Source organism: Xenopus tropicalis, chromosome 3 (genome assembly GCF_000004195.4).
Source record: "Xenopus tropicalis strain Nigerian chromosome 3, UCB_Xtro_10.0, whole genome shotgun sequence".
In the NCBI taxonomy this organism is placed as follows: domain Eukaryota; kingdom Metazoa; phylum Chordata; class Amphibia; order Anura; family Pipidae; genus Xenopus; species Xenopus tropicalis.
This window is the reverse complement of record NC_030679.2, coordinates 32,561,117-32,585,807: the sequence shown is the minus strand read 5'-3', so window position 1 is coordinate 32,585,807 and position 24,691 is coordinate 32,561,117. Positions and strand designations below refer to the sequence as shown.

At 37.0% G+C, this 24,691-nt stretch overlaps 1 protein-coding gene across 1 annotated transcript in view; it reads left to right on the top strand.

The window, feature by feature from the left end:
* The window catches only part of dock2 (dedicator of cytokinesis 2), a 350,017-nt gene that overhangs the window by 262,271 nt on the left and 63,055 nt on the right, over positions 1–24,691 (top strand). The window contains exons 31-33 of the mRNA XM_031898788.1: positions 7,770–7,870; positions 7,956–8,014; positions 23,808–23,956. Coding sequence (XP_031754648.1) covers positions 7,770–7,870; positions 7,956–8,014; positions 23,808–23,956 — 309 coding nt within the window. The remainder of the gene's footprint in view (positions 1–7,769; positions 7,871–7,955; positions 8,015–23,807; positions 23,957–24,691) is intronic.

The window sequence follows — 24,691 nt, the reverse complement described above, 5'->3', positions numbered from 1 at the left end:
CCATAATTTGGACCTCCTTACCTTAAGTCTACTAAAAAATCATTTAAACATTAAATAAACCCAATAGGATAGTTTTGCCTCCAAAAAGGATTAAATACAGTTTTCTTGACCCGGTATCTGTTTTCTTTAACAACTTTTTCTGAGATGGCCTTGGTAGGAATTGATGTTTCAGAGAAGTAGTTTCCAACTGCACCAACATAAGACATTGCTCTATTTATATAAGCAGCTATTTGTTTGACAATTACCATTTTGCAAACTACTTTACAGAAATATCAATTCCTATCGAGGCCATCTCTGAAAAAGTTGGTCAAGAAAACAGATATTGGGTGTAAACATTATGTTCTCTATTTCCATAGCATGAATAAGAAGAAAGGAATGATGGCCTTTACTTACCAACACATTCCATAGAAGTGAATATATAACTATGTGCTGATATACATTTTAATGAAAGGTGATAGTTTGTATGAAGTGAAGTATAATTTAAGAGCAAAAATAATACAGAAAAAAAATTGTTTTAATTGATTTAATTTATATTGTATAAAAAATGCCCTTTTATAACCATTCAACATTGGTTAAAGCAATACAGTCATGGGAAAATGTTTTTTTTTTTTTTTCAAAACAAATCAGTGCTTCTCCAGCAGAATCCTGCATTGAAAACAGATTTTTTTATATTTCATTTTGAAATTTCACATGGGGCTGCAAGCTGGAGTGATATCATCCCCCTCAAATTCCCCCCAGCAGCCGATCAGCAGAACAATGGGAAGGGAGCAAGATAGCAGCTCCCAGTAGATATCAGAATAGCACTCAACAATAAGAAATCCAAGTCCGGCTTGGGACTCCTTCAGTTACATGGGAGTAGGAGAAACAATAGGTTAGCTGAAAGCAGTTCTAATGTGTGGCACTGGCTCCTTCTGAAAGCTTAGGCACAGGCACAATGCACTGAGATGGCGCCTACACACCAATATTACAACTAAAAAAATACATTTTTGGTTCAAGAATACAATTTTAAATGATAGAGTGAATTATTTGCTATGTAAACAGTGTAAAAATCATGACAATATCCCTTTAAGTTCAGTTAAAAATATCTTAAAATCAATTTTTATCAAATCCTCTGGGCTTCAACCCTCATTATTTCCATCTAATTTGATTTTTTCCTTTGTATTAGAATTCATGTATTTGTCCAGAATTGAAAAATAGATTCCTTTTTGTATAAAACTAATGGGTCTGTATCGATTTTAGCCCAAGCTATTCGATGGAAAGGAAACAGTATACATATTGAAATGTGGATATGTAAGCAGCATCTTAATTGTGTTTGACCCCTTGAATTAAAAATGGTTGGAAAGCAGGGCCTTGTAATGAATTCTGTCATGTATTTGCATTTGAAAGTAGCTATTTTTTACGGTCCTCCTTTAGAAATGTCCACAAAAACATAAAACCACCCATTCATTCCACTTCCTGTTGGCTATGCTGGAGAGCATTTTGTATATTTAGATAGCAGCCTATCAGCAGCTACATAGACCTGCACTATAGGGAGCTCCAATAAAGGTGTAATTTTGAAAGTAACCATGAGTTCAATGAACTGGGCTTGTGAGGAAACACTTTTTCTCTATTGTTTTACTTACAAAAATCAATGGTTTTTGTTATATTTTGACCTTAAAAGTGCAAACAGGGAAACTGAAGTACCGTATATACTCGAGTATAAGCCGAGTTTTTAAGCACCAAAAATGTGCTGAAAAAGTCAGCCTCGGCTTATACTCAAGTATATCCATCTATGGGATAAATCCTGCCTCGCACCCCCCCCCCCAAGGCAGGATTTATCCCATACGGTAATGTACTTTGAAACAAGTTTCCAACCCCAGTCAACGTTTTTCAGATACCTGAAATTACCTCAAACATGTTTTTATATCACTTCTCTGGCCTGACTTGACGAAAGCCTCGGGGGGGATGGTGCGTGCGAGCGCACGCACGGGGCGAGCTGCAGCTACCGGCGCATTACAGAGGCGAGCTGCAGCTACCGGCGTGCTCACTCAGTGCCCCGGAAAAGACTGCAGCGTTGTTGTTGAGGTGGCCCCTCTGGGAAATGAGAACTGCGGGCTTCTGTGAGGGTGGCTATGTGAGGGTTTCCATAGGGGGCATGGGGGGTTGGAGAGAGACATGGTTGCTGTCAGGCCTTGATGCAGATCGCGGGCTGGACTGATGTGTATACCGGTATGTTTATATATGTCAGTTGGTTTCTTTTATTTGGCAAGAATAACCCCCCTGAACATTCATAATTGCATACCTATGGTGTGCAATGGGGTCCCCTCTCCTGCTGCAAGGTCCAGACAGGAAATCCAAAAATAACCCCACTTACCAAAATAAATAGTGATTGTCTGTTCATCATACAGCAGCCCCTCTGGCATTTGCTGTAATCTACAGATTGGTGGTTGCCAAGGCTCTGACCTACATGTATGCTTCTTTGCATGCCTGCTACCCAGTGCTGCTACAGAATATGTGTTGGGTGTTCTAGGCTGTTGTGCAGGGTGTATGGAAAAGGCCCCCGGCAGTTGTGCTGGGAGACATGCTGCATTGCGATGGGAGCACACACAGCAGGATGGCAAGTACTTGATACTTAGTATGGCAGCTTCCTTAGCCTTCCCAAACTTGCCTGACAGTTAAAAAAAAAACTTAGCAGTAACCCTAGGCTTATACTCGAGTAAATTTTTCCAGTTTTCTTAGGTAAAATTAGGTACCTCGGCTTATATTCGGATTGGCTTATACTCGAGTATATACGGTAACTCCATGCTAGGCTTTTGCAGGCTAAATTACCATTGCACAGATACACAGAAGTCAATCATAAGGAGGGTTTATCTTTGCTTTTCTTATTTAATTATCTTCTTCACGTACCAAACATGGAGTATCTTCAGCTTCTCTGTCTGCACTGTTTAGTAGAAAAAAGATAAGAAAAACCATAGATTTTTTTTTTGTAAATAAGCACAAAATATGTTTAATACAAAAAATATTTACTCAACTCATGTTGGAAAAAATGCTTAATAAAGTGACAGCTTGAAAGTTTGACACAATATTTTTTATCGGTTTTTATCAAATTGGTTACAGAGTACACAAAAACATGAAGACAAGATCAAGCACCAGATAGAGAGGCCATAAATTGAATTAGAACTCCTGGCATCCCACGACATGGTGCCCATCTTTAAAGACAGATTTCAGTGGAAAATAATAATCTCTGATAGCCAAGTAGAGGGGAGTCGAAGACTAATATCTGATAGCATGTCTGCTTCCAAAACATGTTATCCTTTTAAGATACCCAAGCTTAGTGTGCTCTTATTCTGCACTCTTTCACCTATCAATTACCTTATAACAATTCAAAAATGCAAAAAGGCAATTGGTCCCATTTTTGAATTTTTATTTTCTCTGTATCATGTACATGGGAAATACATAGACAAAGGAAAGAATTTGATGGCCTTTTTTCAGTTTCAATAAATGTATGATGCTACTATGTAAGTGGTTACATATACTTGCTAATTGTTAGGACAAGTTTCTACAAAGGGGAACTGCAAATATCAAAATGTAATATACCTGTATGCTTCATCTCACTGAAATAGGAAACTTTCTAAATATAATCAATAAAATGTAATAATGTAATAATAAATAATCAATTAAAAATGTATTACTGTATTACTGTCTATGAAATAATGAAGTTACTCTTCACTATCTTACTCTCAGCAATCTGTGTCTCCTCCTTCTCTGTTCATGCAGGAGTCAGAGTCAGATTTTGATTGACAGTTAGGTGTAATATATATTTGAGGGATGCTTTCTTTGCCTAGAAGATGTATTCAAGCTAACTTTTTTTTAAAATAATGGACTCTCCACATGTAGGATTTGTAATGAAGTCAATTATTTTTGGTTAATTATTGTGCTGGAGTCTGTTACTTGAGCACTAATACATTTGCTAGGACAGAGAAGATGTGTTAAACCTGTCAATTGAAATCTTAGCCAGACTCCTGCATGAAGAGAGAATGAAGAGAGAGAAATGCTGAGAGGAACATTTTTACTTGATTATTATGTTAAATGGATCTGTCTGTGTCCCAAAATGTAAACTTATACTGTTAAAACCAAGGGACAGATTTATCAATACTTTATATTGCAGAGTTTCTATAAGAAGTCAATGGGAATTGTATGAAGGAACTTCATTTAATTTATTTTTTTCCAGTTTATCAAATAATTTTAGATTTTCAGCTTCACTGATAATGAATTGAACAATATGATTCTTTCTTGTTGCAATTTTTCTTCTGTGACATAAAATGACCACAATTATTCTGGCCATGTGTATGCTTTAATATATTAGTGTCCAAGAAGGAAAAAATGCAGTTGATGGACACAGGTAACGGACGAACTTTGCTTGACAAATTACCTAATAGCTTCTTTAAACAACAAACTTATCAACATTACGCTGTTTGGTATCCATGGAAACAATACAGGTATGGGATCCCTTATCCGGAAACCTGTTGTCCAGATAGTTCCAAATTACAGAAAGGCCATATCCCATAGACTCCATTATTACTCACATTAGTACTCACTATTATACTTACTATACAATAAAGATGGAATAAAGAAAAAAAAGAAAAAATGCAGCTGATGAAAAAAGTCTGTTGCTTTTTTTCCCCCCTTGAACTCGAAAATGAATAAATCTGCCCATAATGTTAAAAGTCTACATTAAGTGGTGGTAAAAAGTATAGGTATAAGAATATTCAAGGGAGAAGTAAGTGTAAGTAAGAAGCATGAAAAAATAAATGATGCTGCTCCATATATTTAGAGACCCCATAATAAATTTTGATTACACAATTTTCTTTGCTTCAGTATATCATTTTCTTTTTATTTCTAGTAAGACATTAATATAGGACATTTTAATTATACAGCTCAAGACCCAAGAGGTCCTTTGTGCTGCTTAAATAGTCAAATAGCAGAACATGAGTTTAAGGTAAAAAAATACTCAGCAGTTATGTAGAATTTGTCTGCTTAATCTATGGACTCTCCTTTGCCAAAATAGTAAATTGAATTATCACAGCTGAGTAGTGATGTGATGAGACTACTGGCCTTAGTAGAGAATTTGATCCTAAACCATATAGTCATGCTGCCCTGAATACTTAAAACATGTTTTTAATCCTTTCCCTCTATTCCTACACATTCCTTTGGTATTGAGTGTTGGCCCTTTCCCAGCAAACCCTGTAGATTCTAATACTTTTGTAATTACATGCCAGAAGTAATTAAGTGATGAGAATGGCCATATTAGACTCATGTCTAAAAATTCTGGCAACTGTTAAACATCTCTAAAAGTTGTGTCATACCTTGATAGTACTTTGTCTAGTTCCTTGATAGTACTTTGTCGAGTAACTTGATAGTACTTTGTCTAGTACCTTGATAGTACTTTGTCTAGTACCTTGATAGTACTTTGTCTAGTAACTTTATAGTACTTTGTCTAGTAACTTGATAGTTCTTTGTCTAGTACTTTGATAATACTTTGTCTAGTACCTTGATAGTACTTTGTCTAGTACCTTGATAGTACTTTGTCTAGTAGCTTGATAGTACTTTGTCTAGTACCTTGATAGTACTTTGTCTAGTAGCTTGATAGTACTTTGTCTAGTAGCTTGATAGTACTTTGTCTAGTAGCTTGATAGTACTTTGTCTAGTACCTTGATAGTACTTTGTCTAGTACCTTGATAGTACTTTGTCTAGTAACTTGATAGTACTTTGTCTAGTAGCTTGATAGTACTTTGTCTAGTAGCTTGATAGTACTTTGTCTAGTACCTTGATAGTACTTTGTCTAGTAGCTTGATAGTACTTTGTCTAGTAGCTTGATAGTACTTTGTCTAGTACCTTGATAGTACTTTGTCTAGTACCTTGATAGTACTTTGTCTAGTACCTTGATAGTACTTTGTCTAGTAACTTGATAGTACTTTGTCTAGTAGCTTGATAGTACTTTGTCTAGTAGCTTGGTAGTACTTTGTCGAGTACCTTGATAGTTCTTTGTCTAGTACCTTGCTAGTACTTTGTCTAGTAGCTTGATCGTACGTTGTCTAGTAGCTTGATAGTACTTTGTCTAGTAGCTTGATAGTACTTTGTCTAGTACCTTGATAGTACTTTGTCTAGTAGCTTGATAGTACTTTGTCTAGTACCTTGATAGTACTTTGTCTAGTACCTTGATAGTACTTTGTCTAGTAGCTTGATAGTACTTTGTCTAGTACCTTGATAGTACTTTGTCTAGTAGCTTGATAGTACTTTGTCTAGTACCTTGATAGTTCTTTGTCTAGTACCTTGATAGTACTTTGTCTAGTAGCTTGATAGTACTTTGTCTAGTAGCTTGATAGTACTTTGTCTAGTAGCTTGATAGTACTTTGTCTAGTAGCTTGATAGTACTTTGTCTAGTACCTTGATAGTACTTTGTCTAGTACCTTGATAGTACTTTGACTAGTACCTTGATAGTACTTTGTCTAGTAACTTGATAGTATTTTGTCTAGTACCTTGATTGTACTTGACATGCTGAAGCTGATACTAATTGAAATGCTAGAAAACTTGGCAAGCAATGCCTATTTTGCTGATTTACAATGCCAGCTATTGGAAATGGAAGCTGAGAAACAGTTGCAAAGCTATTATTTTCATTAAATATTTGCACAAACTGTCATCTGTCAGATCTGTCATTATGCTATAATGCTTAATGGGCAGGAGATAATCAAATTAATTTCTGCAGACTAATTTTGTATTCAGCGTTGCCTTTTCCAGATTGGGAAGAGCTTAACAACCATTTAAAATGAAATTTATTATTTGTAAAATATTTGAAATATCTTTTTGAGCTCACCTTTAATATAAACAATGGCATTATATGGGAAAATGCATGAGGTTGTTTCAGTTTTTCTTTTTCTGCTTATTCTTCTGTTCCTCTTTAGTAAAGGATATGGGGATGAAGTTGTAACCATATACAATATCTCATGTAAACTATGTAAACAGTAATAACACTAGATTATTTTGAATGGGTTATTAATGGTTATATGACATTGTCATAAACAAAAAGGGACTGCTTGGATTGAGTGATAGTAATTATACTAAATATGTCCCTTGGTTTGTTTGTGTACACTGTGAAATGTACAATCCCAGGGGGTGGCCTTTAGTACTTAAGTAGACAAAGGCAGTACCTAGAGACAGAGGCAAATTTTTCAAGGTCAGATTGTTTTTCCAGTAATATTTTATTGTTTTCTGCTCAGATTTCAAAGCTTTCTCTCACTTTTCCCAGTGTTTTTTTTTTCTTCCACAAAAAAATGTTTGCCAGCTTTGACCAGGAGAAGACTATTCTCTCTTATGGGCCAAAATGTATCACAATGCAAGTCTATTTGTAACTCAGTTAATGCAATAACTTTTGTATCAAGGGAATTATTTCTCTTGGCCTTGGATAAATCTGCCATATACCTACTAATTACAAAACGCATTTCAAGCAATAGATGTTTGTATGCTTACTTTATAACTCTCGTGTGTGGCCACACCTTGATTGCTTTAAGATTTATTAATAAGGGTTTTTCCTTGCCTCTTTTTGGCTTTTAAAATATAAAGTATTGTACTGTACTTTATTGACATTTTAGCTTCAGAAAAAGGTTAGCAATTAAAAGCAAAAAGTTCTACAGCCCTGTGTATTCTCATTGATTCATTATTCCTTGGTGCCCTGTTCCATCTGTCTTATAAATTATTTAGTGGCCGTCACTTCTCTTTTATTTGATTTTCAGCTTTGGAACAATTATTTTCACCTGGCAGTTGCTTTTATTACCCAAGATTCTCTGCAGCTTGAAAACTTCTCTCATGATAAACGGAATGAAATTCTGAATAAGTAAGTATTTTTTTTTTCTCAGATAGATACTCCATTGTATTGTGTAAATATATTCATTAAATATTTTCATATTTCTATCAATTAGATATGGAGACATGCGATGCTTAATTGGGTTTGCCATTCGTGACATGTGGTACAAGCTAGGTGAGTATGACATTTTGTGTGTCTTCTTTTTATTTAATTATAATAGTTGGGGATTTTTTCCTAAAGCTTAAAGTAATTTTAATACTGGTAATAAGCATGACCTCATATGCATAGGCACAACATTGGCCCAGGCACAGTAACCCATAGCAATTAACAAGATACTTGCTTTTAAACAGGTAACCAGTAAATGCTTCCTGCTGATTGGTTGCTATTAGTCGAGTATCAACTTTGCACTTTACATAGTTTTTTTACTATATTATTTGGGTTGGAAAAAAGACCAATGTCAATAAAAGTCAACCCTTCCAAATGATCCCCAGTGCACATATACACATACTCAAACAGACCTATCTATACATTATATATATATAACTGTATATACCTATATATATACTAACTAACTGTAGATCTTCGAATCACAAGTGTTGGATATTATGCTTGACAAGTCATCCAAGCCTTTTAAATTTAAGTTATTCACCTTTAAATTAACATGAAGGGGTATATTTATCATGCTGTGTAAAAAGTGGAGTAAAACATTACTGGTGATTAGAGATGTAGTGAACTGTTCGCCGGCGAACTAATTCGCGCAAACATCAGGTGTTCGCGAACGCGCAAGTTCGCGAACTTTCTGCGTATGTTCGCAATTTGGGTTCGCCGCGTTTTTTTTTGCTGCGTTTTTTCTCTGCGTTTTTTCTCAGCCTAAAAAACGCCGCACAACCACAAATGGCGTTTTTCAGCCTAGTACTGGTGTAAGCAAATCCCGTTTCCATGGGGCCAATAGTGCGAAATAGCAAAAAACGCTGCGTATTTCCGCTAGGTCTGCCCGTTTTTACGCAACGCTTTTTCAACAAAGTATTTTTTAGAGAAATTTTTGCCCTTGATACCCCTCCTGCATGCCCCTGTCCAGGTCGTGGCACCCTTTAAACAAATTTAAAATCAGTTTTCTGTCCAGAAATGGCTTTTCTAGGTTTTAAAGTTCGCCTTCCCATTGAAGTCTATGGGGTTCGCAAAGTTCGCGAATATTCGCGCTTTTTGGCGTAAGTTCGCGAACTTTTTTTTTTAGGTTCGCTACATCCCTACTGATGATGTTGCTCATAGCAGCCAATCAGATGATTTGCTTTGATTTTCTAACTGTTGAAATCTAATTGCTGATTGGTTGCCCTGGGCAACACCACTGGTAATGCTTCACTCCACTTTTTACACAGCATGATAAATATACCCCTTAGTATGTTGTAAAGAATGCTATTTTTGAAACAATTTGCAGTTGTTCTCCTTTTTCATTATTTGTGGTTTTATTTGAATTATTTAGCTTTATATTCAGCAATGCAGCAGCTATATGGTTGCTAGTGCACAAATTACCCTAGCAACCAGGCATGGTTCAAATGAGAAACTGGAATATGACTAGCAGTGGGTCAGAATAGAAATATAAAGAATAAAAAGTAACAATACCAATGAAATTATAGCCTCAAAGGGCAATCGTTTTTTGGCTGTCCGGATCAGTGACTCCCACTGGAATGAGTCAGAAGAGGCTAATAATAAAAAAAAAATAACAAATTAAAAAGAAAACTAATTGATAAAATACTAAGAACTGGCCATTCTATAAGATACTAAAAGTTAATTTTAAGGTGAACCAGACTTTTAAAGGCATTAATAGAGTCTGCCATCATAATATCACCTTTGGAGCATTCTACAACCTTACTGCCCTCACCGTGAAGAACCAACTGTGCTGCTTCAAGTTAAAATTATTTTCCTCAAGTCTAAAGGTGTGGCCTCTGGTTTGTCTATTAAGGAAAGCCCTGGAGATATAAGCGCAGGGGCTGCATGACAAGGGATCCGAATAACCAGCAGCCAGATTACACTGGTTTATGTTTAGAGATTGGCAGAACCAGGTGCAACTGTGATTAGGTGAGAAGCAATGAGTTAAAGTGGACCTGTCACCCAGACATGAAAATCTATATAATAAAAGTCCTGTTCAAATTAAACATGAAACCCAAATTCATTTTTATATTAACACATCCAAACCCATTATAAAGGCATTTAAAAATCACAGCTGTCAATCATATATTGCTTGCCCCACCTCTATGCCTTAGGCATAGAGGCGGGGCAGACAATAACTTTAGCTTTCCATTCAGCACTTCCTAGACTGCACATCTCACTTCCCCCCCCCTCCTTCTCATCTAATTGTGTAGCCAGTGCATGGGCCTGGGCATCAGGTCCCCCATTCTGGCACATACACAATATTTTGGGGTGATACAAAGCTTGCCTTAATAACAGTGTCCACAAAATGGTGCCTGCCTGCTTGCTTTGACTGAGTAATTCCAAGACGGAAGGAAACAAGATTTATATTATTTATATAGAGTAAGTAAAGTTTATTTTGCTCAACTAACAATATAAAAAATAATTTGGACTTATTTCTTAGGGTGACAGGTCCGCTTTAAGGTGGGGAAAGCTGGGCTGGGGGTGGAGAAGGAGAGGGGTGTGATGCCAGGGGAAGCATTTCACTCCCTTATCTCTGAGCAGGTAGTAACATCCCACCCAGCCTCCCCTCTGTCTTGCATATTTTGTGAAATGTCAGGAGTTTCTCTTCTTTATGTTCTCATATTATTTATTAATAACTGAATGTGGATTTTTTATGTGGTTTTGGTAACGTTATACAGTAAACATGAGAATCTGCACAGTATCATTCATGTTAAATGAATGTTAAATGCTTGATTCAGGGAATATTTTCGATCGCCATTGGGGTCAGGAAGGAATTTTTTTCCCTCTTGAGGCACAGTTGGCACTGGCTTCAGGTTGGGTTTTTTGCCTTCCTTAAGATCAGAAAAGTGGATATATTACTGTACTTTAAATTTTATTTGCCACAGCAGTGGTAGGACCTTGCTGAAGTACTGCACAGGAAATTTTAAAAGAGGGAGAAAGCAGGTTCTCTCCTGTGACTGCACGGTGGGTTGATTGAAACAGACGCTACTACTGCTTGTGCTAGGTGACAGCCTGCTTGGATTTCCTATCATCGAGGCACTGCAGATTCAGGACCGGCAACAGGGCTGCTGAACTTCTCTCATGGTGGGACATGCAGCTCCTGCTGGTAGCAGAGTTTGGGACCATCCTCTCTGTAGGTAGAGGCAGCCTAATACTCAGTGGTGGATATAATGACATAGTGCTGATCTTAAGTCTTCAGTAAGGAACGGCAGAGCATAGTAGCAATCTCTTATGGAATTCCGACTTTGAATATTGTCTTCTCTCCAGAAAAAAAAAACAACCCTGACAGTGTGCCCTCATAGTTTCAATCTCCCATCCAGTTTAGTTGCGCATTTCTGCACTCTCTTTAGCTCATTTATATCCTTCTTAAGGACTGAAGCCCAGATTAAAAAACCAAAGAAAGGTGAAGAGTGTAGTCCTAGTAGGAACATGGCAGACAATAAAAAGTATTTTCATACCACCGTAAAAAAAACAGCTAGAGACTAACTCAGAAAAGGGAAAAAAAAGCTAGAACTAGACAAAAATGCAAAGAATATTTCCAATAATTTGTAAATAGTGTGAATTATGCAAAATATAGTCATAGTTTACTTTGTAAAATCTCTGCGGCTGTGGGAGAAAACATCTACAACATTATCCAGAATATAAAATAATATGCCTGCCGAAAGCTGACAAAGTGAATACATTTCAGCTTCTGGGCATACCCTCTATTACTTAAGTGCCACAAGCCAGCAAATGGCATCTTGCTGAGAAAGGATTGTTAAGGCAGCTGTTGCCAAGAAAAGATAACACAACCTGATTATCTCTTCTCCTGCCATGCACAAAACTAATCTGTGCACAGCCAATTTTATTTCATTCTGATCTATTTAAAATGCTATTGTAAACGCCCACTTGCTCAACAACCTGGGAGAATAATAGAATGGCAAGCATGTACAATGTAACTACCGTTAGTACTGGAGGAGGAAATTTAATTATAAATAATAATACAGCACCTATGGTTATCCTTGTTGTGGTCTCCCAAAGTGCCATAATTATTTTTAAAAAAAGCAGCACTATACTAGGTAAGCATACATTCCCCCAAGAAACTTGGGAGTGTTGGCAGATGTCATGTTGCTTTGGGCAAAGCATCCCTTCACCTGCCTGTAGTCCAATCTGACAACATCAAGGGCCACATCAAGGGCTTTCACGGGGCTTATCAGACCAGTAATGACGTTTGGGTATGCCATTTGACTCGAACATCATCGCTCCATGTTGTAAAAAGTAAAAAGTACATGTGCAGAGTATGGGCTACAACTAATGTGGATGTGCTTGCAGTCTTCTGATTCATCTTACATGATTGTTGTATTGTAATATACTGTAATTGAATATAATCAAAAGGTTTAAATGGGTTAAAAGACCATCTTGGTAGTGATGGGGGCCCTGTCAAATTCTGGTGGACAGCGATCTGAGATTCTTGGTCAAGAATTCCAAGGAAAATGCTTTATATTTCACAAAGTAAAAATAGACAGTGTTAAGGAAGAACAGAGACATATGAATATTGCCCCAGGCTGAAGTTTAGTTAGTTTTTGTGGTTACTAGTATAGGACATACTTTTGGTGCTCTGCAAATGTAACTCTATTAGCTTAAAATGGAATCTATGGAAGATGGCCTTCTCGTAATTCTGAGCTTTCTTTATAATGGGTGTCCGGATAATTCTATACGTTTATGAAAGGTATGTGAGGAAATTACTATGTCATGCTGCAATATTGTACAATGCAAAAATACATACTGACCCAGTTATAAAAATTAATCATGTACAACTTTGAAAATTGTTTACCTTCAGGTAGTTATACAGTATATTAAACTACATACTAATGCTTGGCTTGGTACAAGGATCTTTCCCTAATCCTCTCGATCAGAGAGGCTTAACTGGGATAAAGTTTCCTTTGATTCACCTGATAACCTGTCAAAAGAATGTTTTTTTACCACACTCTGGACTTATATGTAGACTTTTACATAGTGGTTTACCAATGAGAGAAAAGTGAAAAGAGAAGAACTAGGATAATATGGTATTCTGTAGAAATCAGTCTACAGTTTTGTTTTGTTTTTTTCAGCCTGCCCTGATGTCTTCATCCTATAAAAGCTTTTATTGTAGGCCTATAACACACTCATTTCACAGTATTCTTTTGGGAGGACAAATAAATATATATTCTTTTGGGGAGACAAAGCTAGACTTGAATTACTGGAAGAATGCAGATACGCATTTTTTCTTACTCTAGCAACTGTAAAAATCACTTGAATGCCAGACTGAGAGATGAAAAGCAAAAAACAGAATTTATAGTAGGGCAAGTAATTGTTCAGTTATTAGCCAGAAATTTGAATAAATTGTAATATTATGTAAAGTGATATCATGAAACAATTGTATGGCCAATAATTGAACAATCACTTGCCCAATTCTGCTGCTGTAAATTTCTGAAAACACAAACTACAAAGTGCTGTATTTTGTATTAATAAAACCAGGTCCATACTGGAGTTTAAACTAGGCCCTGGAATTTCAAGTACACAGAGGCCCAAACAGCCCCCACAGGGCCCTATACATACTGTAGTTACTGTCTATGGCATCTTACAGCAGCCCCTCTGGCATTGGCCAAAACCCACAGATTTCCAGTCTGGGCCTGAAATAGCTTCAATATTTTAAGCTCAGTTCTGAAAATGTAATGCTGCAGTTGAAGAAGGATAAAATGAATTGTGTTGCTATATTTTTCAAAGCAAAGTTCTGCAGTAAAGGATTTTTATTTTAGACAGATCGCTGGCTCCTCTGCTTCCTGCCATTCCCCTTGTTTATTAGGATTGTATTGATTGCAAGACTTTAGCTGGTCATTAAAGGCTAGATGCAATATGGGATCTTTAGAACTTCTGAAAAGAAGGGCAGAGAGATATCAGGAGCATTCTGCCAGAGTAAAGCTGATTTAAAAAGACATGAAAAAAGCTTTTCTTATTGTGCAGTGCAAGGCTTTAACCCTTCCCCACTTTGAGTTTAACACTGTACATTATGGGGCACATTTACTAACCCACGAACGGGCCGAATGTGTCCGATTGCGTTTTTTTCGTAATGATCGGTAATTTTGCGATTTTTTTCGGCGTCTTTACGACTTTTTCGTATTTTTTGCGATTTTTTCGGCGTCTTTACGATTTTTGCGTAAAAACGCGAGTTTTTCGGCGTCTTTACGATTTTTGCGGAAAAACGCGAGTTTTTCGTAGCCATTACGAAAGTTGCGCGAAACGTCGCGCCTTTTAAGTTTTAACGCTACGAAAAAGGCGCGACTTTGCGCGCAAGTGTTAATGCTATGAAAAAATCGCGACTTTGCGCAACTTTCATAATGGCTACGAAAAACTCGCGTTTTTACGCAAAAATCGTAAAGACGCCGAAAAACTCGCGTTTTTACGCAAAAATCGTAAAGACGCCGGAAAAATCGCAAAAAATACGAAAAAGTCGCAAAATGTTCGTTTCCAATCGGAATTTTTCCAATTCGGATTCAAAATCGTTTCTTAGTAAATCAGCCCCTATGTATTTTATGTTCAGAAGAATACTTAGATATAGGGAAAATAGAGAAAATTGTGCAGAATAGTTGATGTTTAAGCCAACTAGAGCTGAATGAAGCACTGTGGAAAATTCAATGCATTTAAAAATGTGTTATTCACAAACCATCAAGTTATGGCTTCATGCATTAAGGATCCATAGTTCCCTTATGTGACTGGAAACTATCGGGCCCATTTACAAATGTGCGTATTTTTCACAAATCGAGGTTTTTAGTGCTAAAAAAACTTGGATTGTATTAATTACACGAAAACTCGAGAAATTTGTCATTTATTAAGGGAAAAACCAAATAGAAAGGAAAAGGCAAAATGTAGCCATCTAAAAGCTGTTGAGGTTGTGTAGAAGTTAATGGGAGCTTTTCTAGGCAAAATGTAACAATATTTATGTAATTTGTGAGGTTTTCAGGGTTTTTATTTCTTTTCATTTGTAAATGCAAGAAAATCCTTACTTATATAAAAATAAAATTTGAGGTTTTGTGTTCTTGTTCGTATTCGTTTTGCATTTTAATTCATTCATGCTTTATCAATTTGGATTTTTTTAAAAATGACTAGACATTTGTGGTTATAGTGGAAATTTGTTTTTTTGTGGTTTCAAAAAAAATATCTGAAACCATTAAGATCAGAATGTTGATAAATCTGCCCCTATATTTCTGCTTAATGGAAACCTTACAGTTTTGAGCTATTTAACTGGCCTGCATGTTTTTGGAGTGTGGGCCAAACCTGGAGTTGCTGGAGGAAATCTATGCAGACACTGGTAGGACATACAAATCTTTTTCAGAGTGCCCTGGCTTGAACTGAACATAAGACCTTAGCTTTTTAGTATGAATAGCAAGTGAAAAATAGGTTTTTTTTGTGTTTTTATTATAAACTTCACAAGAAAGAATTAACATAACTCAGACATGCCGGCCAATAATCTCAAATTACAACCAAAATCCCTCCCTCCCCCAGTCCACTGGCCAAATGTTCCGATGAAGAACCTTACAAATGGACAAAAGCAGTCTCAGTCCTAGGAAGAGTCTATGCCTTTGCCATGAATTTCTGGAAGAGGACGATGGAAAATCAAAACGATTTACATCCATAGGAATTTGTTGCTTCCAGTGGTCTGAAGGAGCAAAATCCAAAATAGCGAGCTTGGCATGTCCAGAAAGCTTGAAGTCCCATGTAAGAACACAGTCTAATAACAATGTTAAAACTCCTAGAAAACCTGGGAGAAAAATATTGTTACCTGAACTATGGCCCCATGGTGATCCCAGTTGAGGCCACAAATAACCAGCATGCCAGGCAGCAGCTAACAGGATAAGGGCAGCTAATGTGTTCTCTGGTATCATGGCACTGGGATGCACAGCTTGGCCAACTCACTAACCATTGCCCTCACCATGCTGTCTACAGAGGTGTTAGGGTGTGTTAGGCATGGGCTAGGTAGGGGGGAAACAGAAGGAGTGGTAGGATAGGTACAAGGAGAGAGAATGATGTGGTTGTCTAGACTCTGGAGCATTACATGTAGGGATGGAAAGTATGACATGAGTGTTAAGATAAGAAACCCAGGGATGTCATGTTGTGATAAATGATTGGTTGTTGGTGGAGAGTGAGGAGGTACAGTATATTCACCTTACACTATTAGTGATATCAATTAAATACGTGAGATGGTTGCTTAGAAAAATGAGGCATAAGACAGTTACACCAAGTCTGATGTAAATGTATATATGGCTGCTAAGCATTGACTAGTCTATTATGTTTTATATGTATTTATTTTCTTATTTTCATATGTCTGCCACCATTACTTGTAGACACAGTTTACCTAGCAATTGACCAACTGTCCTCAGGATCTATTATGAAAATGATGCACAATTTAATGTGTTAGGAGCCTATTTGCCTAGAAAAGGAACAGCATACTGATCTGACTTTTACTGTATAATTTAGAAATAAATGTATATATGATTCATTTACCTGATCTATCTCTTATATGCTCTGTCTGACAGCAGTTTACAGTATAAGTTAGAAATATATGTGTATGCTTATCACAAATTGTGACCTAGTTTTATATTTGTCTCTAGTCTTCCTTCACCTTTATGCATGTACAGAATGAGTAACTTTGCTCTGATTCCAGTTACAATACATTAACATTTTCTTTAACTTCTCTTTTTGTATAAATAACTAAATTAAAGACCTAAATTATTCATTTTTTTATCAAATACTCCCATTACACCAATTTATGGGCATTTTCATTTGAGCATGAAATGAACCATCATAATCAATTTATAAACCAAGCTGCTTTTGTTGGGCCCCTTGTACTGTTAATGTGTGCATTTTGCAGTGTAGTCAGCAAGGAATGTTATCACCCTCTGCAATAGGTATCTGGCAAATAATTTTGCACTTGCTTTGCTAAGGGTTACGACATTCAACTCATTTTCTAACATAGGTTCTAAATGGCACAAGTTCCAGTGATTGTAACTATGGGTAGACACGTTCCTAGGGCTCAATTGCAGGGGATAGTTCTAAACAAAGTTGCCCAGCCAGGTAGTGTTGTATTACCTGGCTCAGCTCTGCAAATAATCTGCAAGTAGTTTTGATGTTAGAAAATAAAAAAGAAATAATTTAATTGGGTTTTTATTGGTGTAAATTAGCCATAGCATTATTATATTATATATGGCAAGTATAAAATTAGGGATACAATTCTTTATACGTTAATGACATTCTTAAATAAGCCTTAATGGAAATGTCGCACTCCATTTTTTTCAAAAATGTTTACCTCTAATGAAGAAATAAAGATACAGTATATATTATATACTCTGTGGACTGCAGTGCTGGGAAAACGTTACAGGCAGCTATAGCTAAGGCTAGAAGTGATGGGACCTGTTACTGTGCAAGCATAAACTGCAGAGACCCAATAATAGAAAATTGGAAATCCATGTGGTTTGCAAACTGTGGACAGTATTTACTTGAAATGGATATAGCCTGCAACACCGGAGCTTGCAATTAACAAGAAAATTGACCAAGGTGCCTGTGTATCTCAATGACATTTGAAATCAATAGGACAGAATACTAACAGCTGTACTGTTGGCACATTGTTTTTAAATAAACACAGAAAAAGAGCAACTATTTACCAATACTACGGAGACTTAATTAAATGACAGGAAAGCAACCTACACTTGTAATCAAAAGGAAAAGTTTCTTTTTCTGCTCAGAATGGGTGACTAAAGCTTGGAATCTTTGTAATCTTTATATTTTTCAGTACAACTGAGTTAGTATTTGAGCAAAGAGCTGACCAGTCATTTTGTGTATGACATTCAGGATTTTATTCTGTCGCTCAAACAATCTTTAGACAATTCATATTTGTGTGATTTTCTTAATTTTTTTCTATTTGGAATAACTTCAAAATTGTAAAAAAAAAATTGAATTTGAGGTTTTATGACCTGATTAAATAAAACCATGGAAAAAAAAACTCAAATTCATATTTCATAATAGGTCGCCCAGCACAAATTTTTTTTGTTGAAAATTGAATAAATAGTTTAAAGAAGAAGGAAAGTCAATTTGGCATTTTACTGCCAATAGATTTGCCACATTGGTGCCACCTAGACCAATATATTTATTCTGCTAGAAAGCATTACCATATCTGAGTAAACAGCTTTAGAAGCTTTCTCTGTTTGCTTAAGATAGCAGCTGCCATTTTTAGTTGCTTCTTGGTACAGCTCTAGCTGTTATAGCTGAGATCACACATTCCTAAGGGAGGGGGGAGGGAGTTCTTAGCATTCTGGTGGGAGGGGGGGAGCAGGAGAAGGGAGAGAGGAGAAAGCTGTGCAGACTCTGGCCACAGGAATTAAGGATGTTTCTGAGAGAGGAAGTCAGACACTGGAACATCATATTTACAAAAAAAGAGACAAGAAATCCTGTGTTTCTTTTGATAGAGGACTCAGTGCAGCTTTACTGTAAGTGCTTATGGCTATATTTACATAGACCTTTCTGAAAAAGCTTACTTCGTTTTTACCTTTCCTTCTCCTTTAAATTTAACTTAGGACAGCGTCCATTATGTTCTACATGGCTTGCATGCTTTCAGATGCCGAAGTTTTACATTTGAGTTTTGCATTAACTATAAAAATGTGTGTTTTTTAAGCCATTATTCAAATGATGATTTTTAGAGCAAAAAACCTTCGATCACAAAAAAATCTGTTGGTAAATAACCCCCTAAAAGTCATTTCTGACCTAGTTTTCAGTTAAACCATGGACTATTTGGTTTTGCAATAAATCCCCTGATAAATAAGGCTTGTAAGTGTCGGTGTATGAGCAATTTGTAAAAGAAATATTATACATACATAAGTCATATTTACACATAATTGTAGATGAATGGGCAGAAGGGTTAAGCCAATAAGTTAAAAGTGTAAACATATATTTCATTGAACAATAGCAGAGCAGTATGTTCCTATCTAGTTTAATTGGAGTGTACAATCCATGCTTTCACTAACATACTAGGTTTTTGGATGGAGGGACAGTTTATCTTAAGAAAGGAAGCTTTTACTTGTTCCACTGACACCTCCCTGGAGCACTAGAGAATGTTACATTTAAAAAGGCACTCATCAAATATATCTCTGATGACTGGTCTGGATTACTGGCCAGATTTAGTTGACGAGAAAGCTCTCTTATGGTTTATTGCCAGATTTTTTTGATAGATGACAACTGACAATAAATGGGATAGAGCCTGAGGGGTTTTGTCATCAGATGGAATCTAGTCCTATACATTTCTAAATGAATAGAAACTAACAAATGACAAGAACAATCATAATAAAAAAGACTGTAAGTATCAAGCATCAAACCATTTAGGTGGATTTATTAAGGAATACTCAAGTCTGGACGTCAATAAAGAGAAAGCGTAAGGTGTTTTTTTTGTTTGTTTAAACCAGCAAAAAGGCAAATGTGCTGAAAAGGCTAATGTGTTTTTCCCTGCTTTAGTCAATAAAGTTTCTCTAAATAATTGTAAATTAAAGCATTCTGCTTGCAAGAGCATCTTTAGCCTTTATCGATAAAGTTCAATCCTTTCTTACAGTTTGTGTTTTGGGTAAAAACAAAAGCCGTAATGAATTCAATAAATAGAGGATCTGAGTAATTTGGGCTTTATAATAATTTGACAGAATATTTTTGCACATAAGAAATATTGTCATAGGAATATTAAAGGTCTCTTAGGAGGGGAGTAAAAATATAATGTGGGTTACTGCTTAAGGTTTGATGTAGTTTTATCACTCAGTTCATTAAGGAAATACCACATGCATTACTGCAGAAAGGTTTGTATGGAACCCATGGTGTTAATTATCTGTACTGCCTGAGGAAGTCCCGCTATGCCTTGAGCGAGGGGTATATATTCCCATATTCCCCGAGGGTAATGTGAGTAGTTAATAGTTTATTTAATGGTGGGGGCACATGGTTTTTTTCTCTTTGGGTTCTGGGGTGGATGTACTAGGGGCCTGGAGCATAGGGTCCCAGTAAGTAGACTTTGTGCCCTAAGGGAAGTCAACCCCTACAGGAAGATTTACTAAAATTCTAACATTTCTCTTTTTTTTTTCATTTTAAAATTCAAATAAACTAGTTTCCACAAATGTCTTACATTTTACTAAGTCTGCATGGGAAAAAGTCACAGAAAAGTCGTGAAACTCTGAATTTTTCAAATTTTTGCACCAAAACCCTTACTTTTTTCCCAAATTTTTGCACAAAAATTTGAAATCTCTACAGTTTTGAAGCAAAAGAAGAATCCTTCAGGGAAGGGAAGGGGCATCTGCCATTAACTAGGGATGTAGCGAACTTCACAAAAAAAGTTCGCGAACCCGTTTGCGAACTTCTGCCAAAAAGTGTGAACTTTTGCGAACTTTGCGAACCCCATAGACTTCAATGAGAAGGCGAACTTTGAAACCTAGAAAAGCCATTTATGGCCAGAAAACTGATTTTAAAGTTGTTTAAAGGGTGCCACGACCTGGACAGTGGCATGCAGGAGGGGGATCAAGGGCAAAAATTTCTCTGAAAAATACGTTGTTGTAATCAGTAATCAGAAAATAAAAGCAGTCCTTACAAGGACTATTGGGTTACAGCAGATGAGATCAGAAGGACAACTGTCCCCAGCAGCTACATACAGAGCAGTAGAAAGTAGATTACTAGTCAGCAAAGCTACCTAAACTGTCCCTCAAACCCCTGCACAGCTCTCTCCCTATGCTAACTCATCAAGCACACACAGGCAGAATGTAAAATGGCTGCTGGGCTTTGGTTTATATATGGAAGGGAGTGGTCCGGGGGTGGTCCAGGAGGGAGAGCTGCCTGATTGGCTGCCATGTATCTGCTGGCTCTGGGGGGAGAGGTCAAAATTTGGCTCCAGCTAAGGCGAAGCCAAAATTGTGAACATCACTAAAAGTTCGCGAACTTGCGAACTTGCGAACACCCGATTTTCGTGCGAATTAGTTCTCCGACGAACAGTTCGCTACATCTCTACCATTAACTTCTTTCAATATGATCTTGACAAATCTTAGCTGGCAAAATGTAGGATTGTGATTTTTAGATGTTTTTATGCATAGTAAATCTTTAAAAATGTGTGGGTTTTTTGGGAAAAAAATGAAAGCCTCCATAGTGAAGCTGGGGAAAAGGGCCCCATGACACAATTAATAGCAGCTTCTGTCTAGTACACTACTAGGTGGTGTGAGATAATCAGGGGAGCTAAAAAGAGACCTAGTGTGCGGATAGTTCCCCAGGTGGTACTCACCAAGTGTTGGGACTTAAAGTGATACTGACACCAGAAATTAAACCTTTTTTTATAACATTGTCATAACATTGCCTTTGCATGCTATTTATAATTTTGCCATAAAAGTATTTGTCCAAGCTTTTACATTCCCTATCTGATCCCCCATGTTCCTCTATGAGGGGGCGGACATATTTGTCCAGCAGGGGGCCGTTACCATTAGGAGCTATAACTGACAGGCTGAGAAGGGACAGTCAGGCTGGCAAAACAGTCAGGTTTTGGGATTTCAAGTAACAATTACTTACAAAAGCAGCCCTATCAGCAAAAAATGATCAACATGACCTATAGGCAACTTTTAATGTACATTCATATTTTAAAAAGTTGTTTTTTCGTGTCAGTATCACTTTAAAGGAACAGTAAGACCAAAAAATATAAGTGTTTAAAGTAATTAAAATATAATGTACTGTTGCCCTGCACTGGTAAAAATTGTGTGTTTGCTTCAGTAATCCTACTATAGTTTATATAAATAAGCTGCTGTGTAGCCATGGGGGCAGCCATTCAAGCTGGAAAAAAGTTTTTTTTTATCATTTGTTACAATTTGAAAGTTACAGCAGCATCTAATCTTTCCTCCACCTATTGCAAGGGCTGAGATACAGGGTTACAGGTACCTTCCTGTATAGAACAACAAACGTCACTACATTCTAGGAGGCTGGGTGTGTTGGCAAAAACACATTGACTTGTTGCAGCACTATTCTTACAGGATTTGGTACTTGGTTTAGCCAGTAGCAAACAGAGATCATGTAAAGCCACCAGGGCTGTTTTCAGCCTGTTGCTGCCCTAGGCACCGGACTGCTCCTGCTTTCCCTCGGTGTAGGTGACACCATTGTGCAACCTGCTGCACGTGACGTTTCTTCTGTGCGTGTGATGTCACATCCACCCGCAGTGCCGACCAGGTGTCGAACAGGTGCCCCCTATCCCACCCCATCTTTGCCAAAGATTTCATAGGAAAGAATCATGTGGAAGGGGTGTGGGGGGATTCACCATATAGGCATCCAAGGGTCACCCCCTAAAGCTGCTGTCCTATGTACAGACCATTGATTGCCCATATGGTAAATATGGCGCTTTAACAGTAAAGCAAATTGGTGCAGGCAGAAAATAGCCTATTTCAGATGTATAGCAGGGAGGGTAGCTGAAACACTTTACTGGCAATATACTTGCCGGTACATTTTATATCCACTGTAGTTTCACCCTTGGCCTGACCCAATCTCCCCACTCCTTCTCTATCCCCCAAAAGCTCTTCAACCCTGTCTACTCACCAAGTCTCTGCTCTGTCTGCACCCTTTATGTCCCAACTCCACTCCCTATTAAGTAATGACTCCAGCCTACTGTCCCTGCTCCCTCCTTTACATCATTGCCAAGTCCCTTTTCCCTGCAGCTCATCCCAGACAAAAGGTGGCAACTCTGTACGTAATACCTACTATAGGCATGTTGTAAGTACAGAGATCCCCAGTGCCTTGTGTCCCTTGTGCCCTATAGCTTGTGCAACTAAATGTCACTTATGCTAAGGAACTTTCCAAGAAAACAAGGCCTTTTGAATTCCTTTTAAAGTGGACCTGTCACCCAGACATAAAAAGCTTTATAATAAAAGCCCTTTTCAAATTAAACAAGAAACCCAATATAATTTTTTTATTACCACATCCAAACCCATTATAAAAGCATTTAAAAATCTCAGCTGTCAATCATATATTGCCTGACCCACCTCTATGCCTTAGGCACAGAGGTGGGGCAGACAGTTACTTTCACTTTCAATTCAGAACTTTTTAGATGTTGCTGCTCTCCTCACATTCCCCCTGCCTCCTCACCATGTAATTTTGTAACCAGTGTATGGACATGGGTATCAGGTCCCCCCATACTGGCACAGAAACAAGATTTTGGCAGGATGCAGTGCCTGCTTTGATAACAGTGTCCACAAAATGGTGCCAGCCTGCTTGCTGCATTTGTGAATTCCAAGGCTGAAGAAAATAAAATTAAAATAATTTATATAGTGTAAGTAAAGTTTATTTTGCTTAACAAACACAATAGAAAACAATTTATAATGATTTCTTAAGGTGACAGGTCCCCTTTAAATATAAGTACAGGTATAGGACACATTATCCAGAATGCTCAGGACCAAGGGTATTCCAGATAAGAAGTCTTTCCATAATTTGGATCTTCATACCTTAAGTCTACTAAAAAATAAAAAAAAACATTAAATAAACCCAATAGGATTGTTTTGCCTCCAATAAGGATTAATTATGTCTTAGTTGGAATCAATTACAAGGTACTGTTTTATTATTACAGAGAAAAAGGAAATCATTTTTATAAATCTCAATTATTTGATTAAAATGGAGTCTATGGGAGATGGGCTTTCCGTAATTCGGAGAATTCTGGATAACCAGTTTCCAAATAACAGATTCCATACCTGTACAAAAGTAATTGAGTGGACTGAATGTATTTTTCACTGTCTCTAATTCTCATTCTTTATGTTTGTTTTAGGTCAAAACAAAATCTGTTTTATTCCTGGAATGGTAGGTCCAATTCTAGAGATGACACTTATACCTGAAGTTGAATTACGTAGATCCACCATCCCTATCTTCTTCGATATGATGCTATGTGAATATCACCACAGTGGAGACTTCAGAAAGGTAATACAGTGTTAACTCAGTAATGTATATTTTTTCTTTTATCCATAGGGGCAAAAATAAAACTTGATAAATGTGTGTTTTATGGCCTTTGTTTATGTTGTACTAGCTTATGTTGCCACTGGCAGATAGGACTTTGGTCAGTTTTATAACACTGTAACAGCTGGCACAAAATTAACTTTCAAAACCTTCTTGTTCCTGTACATCTGTTCCCTTCCAATCCCGTAAAGTACTTGTTTGCATTATAAAATGTGTTCTGTACTCTTGGCATGTTCTTTATCTCCTGGGAAAAACTAATAGATCTCCATAATACAAGAAACTTGGAAGAACATCAGGAACGCGCACTGCATACCAAGAGCAACAGAGAAATCCTTCTGTGCACTGATACACTACAATAGCTTTGAGCTCCGAGCAGCACTGCAGAACTAAAGACGTTAACATTTTATCATTTGATACTACGAGCAAATAAAGGTTTAGAATTCTGTATATAAATGGCAAAATTAGGAACTGTCAGGATTCAATTTTAAACTAAAACTAAAAAAACACACAAATAAAAATAAACATACAGAAGCCAAACTGATTTTTGCAGTCAATATATAAATGAATTTAAATTCAATTTATCTATACACTCACATACAGACCCATACTGACCTATCTATACACTCACATACAGACCCACACTGACCTATCTATCCACTCACATACAGACCCATACTGACCTATCTATACACTCACATA